This window comes from Cariama cristata, unplaced genomic scaffold (assembly GCF_000690535.1).
Source record: "Cariama cristata isolate BGI_N322 unplaced genomic scaffold, ASM69053v1 scaffold42461, whole genome shotgun sequence".
NCBI classification, from domain to species: domain Eukaryota; kingdom Metazoa; phylum Chordata; class Aves; order Cariamiformes; family Cariamidae; genus Cariama; species Cariama cristata.
The window spans coordinates 1-3,471 of record NW_009601784.1 but is presented as its reverse complement, the minus strand read 5'-3'; the positions used below and the strand labels follow the sequence as shown (position 1 = coordinate 3,471).

The window sequence follows — 3,471 nt, the reverse complement described above, 5'->3', positions numbered from 1 at the left end:
CTGCTGCACTTCAGTACATGTATCAGCCTGATAAATTAGGATAATATGTAAGTATGAACATTAAAACTTGCTTGTAAATCATCCATTTCTATGTTTTGCAAAATAGTCTTATGTTATGCTGAAGTCTGAGTCAGACTGATACACTCAGAGTTCCAGATTTATGGGGACTGCGTACTTGTACATTCTGTCTCAATATTGTTCTAATGCCTACCTAACTGCAAAGTGAGCGAATGACAGCATTTATCAGATCGTGCTACCTAACTCATTATGGGAGGAAAGACACCCATGAAGAAATTAACTCTCAAGTAATTCATCAACAAATGTAAAAGGCAGGGAATTGTGCCACCAGCAGCCTAGTGTTTAAGATAGGATAGTTAATTTTCAACTGCTGTACGATTTGAATCCCCATTGAGTTTCAACGAGCAGGGCCCAGCTGTGTAACAAATCTTACATGTGCAAAGAGGCATACCTCCAGCGCAACCTCTTCTTATATCAAACAGCCACTGCACCTCGCTGGTGGTGGGAAGGTGGCAGAAGGGGCAGAATGCTTCTACAGGCCAATACTTTCATCCTAGCTGTCTAGTTGAACTACTTGGTTTGTAAGGAGACTTTGGCATCAGATTTGGCAAAAAGACACTTTTTATACATGTAACCAAGAAGGGGATAAAATGGTGGACAGTAGGTAACACCATGGCATGCCTTAGTATCTGAGAGAGGATCAGAAATGTATAGGGCTAAGTTTTTTGTCAGTTTCCATCCATTCTGCCCCAAAAATTTTTAAAGCATACTGGAAAGTTCAATACACAATTACTAATTCTAATCTCCAGAGTTACAATATTCTAATTAGTTAACTCTGTCCCCAAAAAGGTGTCCCTAGGAAGTAGCTTTCCTGGATATATGAATGGATTAAGCTTGTTGCCTACTAATAGAGAGACAGGACTCCTTTGCTCTTTCTCCCTCCAAAATCTTTTTTTGGCTACATTTAGATTAATAAATAGCACACCCCAGTAGAAGCTAATTCGATAGACTGGACAGTGCTGATGACCCAACATCCACCATGAGTGGTCTTTATTTGGGCGTAGGTATTTTGGGCCATCTCTACACGAGCCTGACAGACAGACCACAAGCAACACCAGGCCGGCATTACATACCCCACCAGGGTGCATTTTGCGATTTCATTTCATCCTGTAACAATCAAATTTGTATATCTCGAGACCCTTTCATGAGGTGAGCAGAAGTCCAGTGGAGGTGGACAATTCACTTCAAAAAAAGTACACTCCTGATCTGACCTAGATACAGACAATTCCAAGGGTGCTTCTACAGTAGTACCTACGGATAATTACTGGATGACAAAACACGGAAATCTTCCAGTAAAACCAAACAGTAATCTTCACAAGTATTTTCAGCATACCAGCAAAGATACAGTAAGAGGAAAGCTAGGGCCACCCTTTCTAGAAGGAACAGGATACATTCTCTAAAACACACTTCTACTAGAAAGCATCCTGCATAGCAACTCTGCATATTTTCCACTGAAATATAAAACCAATCCATATTTTAAAAAAATCCAACAAACATTTATTTTGCTTAATTAACTATTTATATTTGTAGTACAAATTACATTATACAAAAAGCATACAAAGTAAAAAGAACACCACTGCTTTGCATTGTTGAAAATATTCAGATATGTAAAATCAAAGATCACGTTTGCTTCATTGGAGCAGGAATATTAGCAGATGCCTGTTCTAGGTAAGCCAACGGGCCTTGAGGCATTTCTGCAGGCTTTTTGTGCTGTACACTGATATCTTCCAGCACCTGTTGCCAGTGTCGCAGTTTACCCAAATGCTTCTGAATTAATGCTTCTTTTCTCTGCAATTCATTTCTTAATTCTGAAACATCCTATGGATGAAAAAATGTCTATTAGTAAATAAGACAGTGTTCATAAGAATAACCACCTCACATAAAGAGCACGCAACTTTTTTACTTGGAGTTTTCAAGCTGATCTTCGAGGGATTCGAATAACGGCAAAGTGTCTAATGAAACAGAGGGACAGCACTGTGGATGCACTAATTCCATTCCCCTAGGTCACGTATTTCAAAGATCATTACTTTCAGCAAAATCTGACTAACTAGTTTGTTTCTTCCAATGAAACTTATCATCGTGTTCCAACACCACAGAGCAGCGAGCATCCAGCTTCTCCAGGTTCACGGTGAGAGCGATGTTAACAGTCAAGTTCTACCAACTTAAGATAGAGCATCACGTTCAGAAACCCAAAATTAAGGTGAACAAGGTGATTAACTGTAGGGGTACAGAGCTTATCTGATCTAGCACAACACAGGTAAATTACTTTAAACATACCTCTTTAATTACTTGCTCTGGTTTCTGGACTGATAGCTGCAGTCTTTTTTGCAGAAAAAAGCATTCAGTTTGTCTTGCAACATCCAGAAACTTCTGGATGCACTGATCAACACCTAAACATAAAATAGAAACAACAGATTCCAAAAAAGAAGTTATCAGGCTGATAGATGTCTGCATGCTATTAAAAACACCTTTCATAGTACTTTCTAGAAGGCAAATCTTCAGATTTAATAAAATGACATATTTATAAAAGCAGGATGTGCATTAAGTCTCTTTATAAAATGCTGCTTTGCAAACTTTCAGAACTTCTTTTAAAGGTGCAAGACAACAACTCTTTTTCCAAGTTTTATTACATTTTTGACAATGACAAAGAGTGATAAAGTAATGTGTGGAACTTGGTTGAATAAACAAAAAATTTCACTGCATGTCCAAGCATCAAGCTCAATGCAAGGTTCTCAAGTATGGGGGCATTTAGGAGAATACTCTGCCTTTGTTTTTTATGCACTACCGTTTTGATAATAAAAGCTGTCCCCTTCCAGCATATGAATATGACCCAATATGCAGAAAGGAGTTTTCAAAAGCATTTATGCTGTTTTCGAAACAGCTGACAATTTTTCAGAGAAAAGTACATGTCTAAACAGTATCAAGGGCTATTTTTTAAATTCCTGTTTATACCAGTTCAGTATTAACTACACCTCTCACAGAGGTGCCTGTCACACAAGTCTTAAAGCACTGCTACTACACAATCTAGGCTTTCCTTTCCCACCTTTTATTATTGCTTCATAATGCATAACATTAGCTTCCATGTATTTTGTTGCACATAACACACACCCCCAGAAGCCAGCTGCCATTCACACCTTTCCACAAGACCCCAATCATTCCCGGGTGGGTTTCTTTCCGTGACAGCCCCCCACTACTGTGAAAAGCCTTCCACCTGGGAACGGGCGAGCAACCCGGAGTTATGCCACAGTCACCGTTCAAAGACCCCGAAAGAGCTTTTAAACCTCTTTTGGCTTCAAACGACAAGAGACATACACGCCTGGCAAAGCTCAAACGCACCCGCAAAACCTCGCAGTAAGTTTTAGGTGAAATTAGCCACAGATTTGCAACCCCAGC

The 3,471-nt window shown here is 39.4% G+C and overlaps 1 protein-coding gene across 1 annotated transcript; it reads right to left on the bottom strand.

The window, feature by feature from the left end:
* Positions 1 to 1,582: 1,582 nt before the first annotated feature.
* MED28 (mediator complex subunit 28) lies at positions 1,583 to 3,234 on the bottom strand. Its single transcript, XM_009710577.1, has 3 exons — positions 3,213 to 3,234; positions 2,356 to 2,468; positions 1,583 to 1,896 (listed from the first exon to the last, which is right to left on the bottom strand). Exons 1-3 carry the CDS (start codon positions 3,232 to 3,234, stop codon positions 1,699 to 1,701), a joined length of 333 nt encoding a protein of 110 aa, XP_009708879.1. The 3' UTR covers positions 1,583 to 1,698.
* Positions 3,235 to 3,471: the final 237 nt, after the last annotated feature.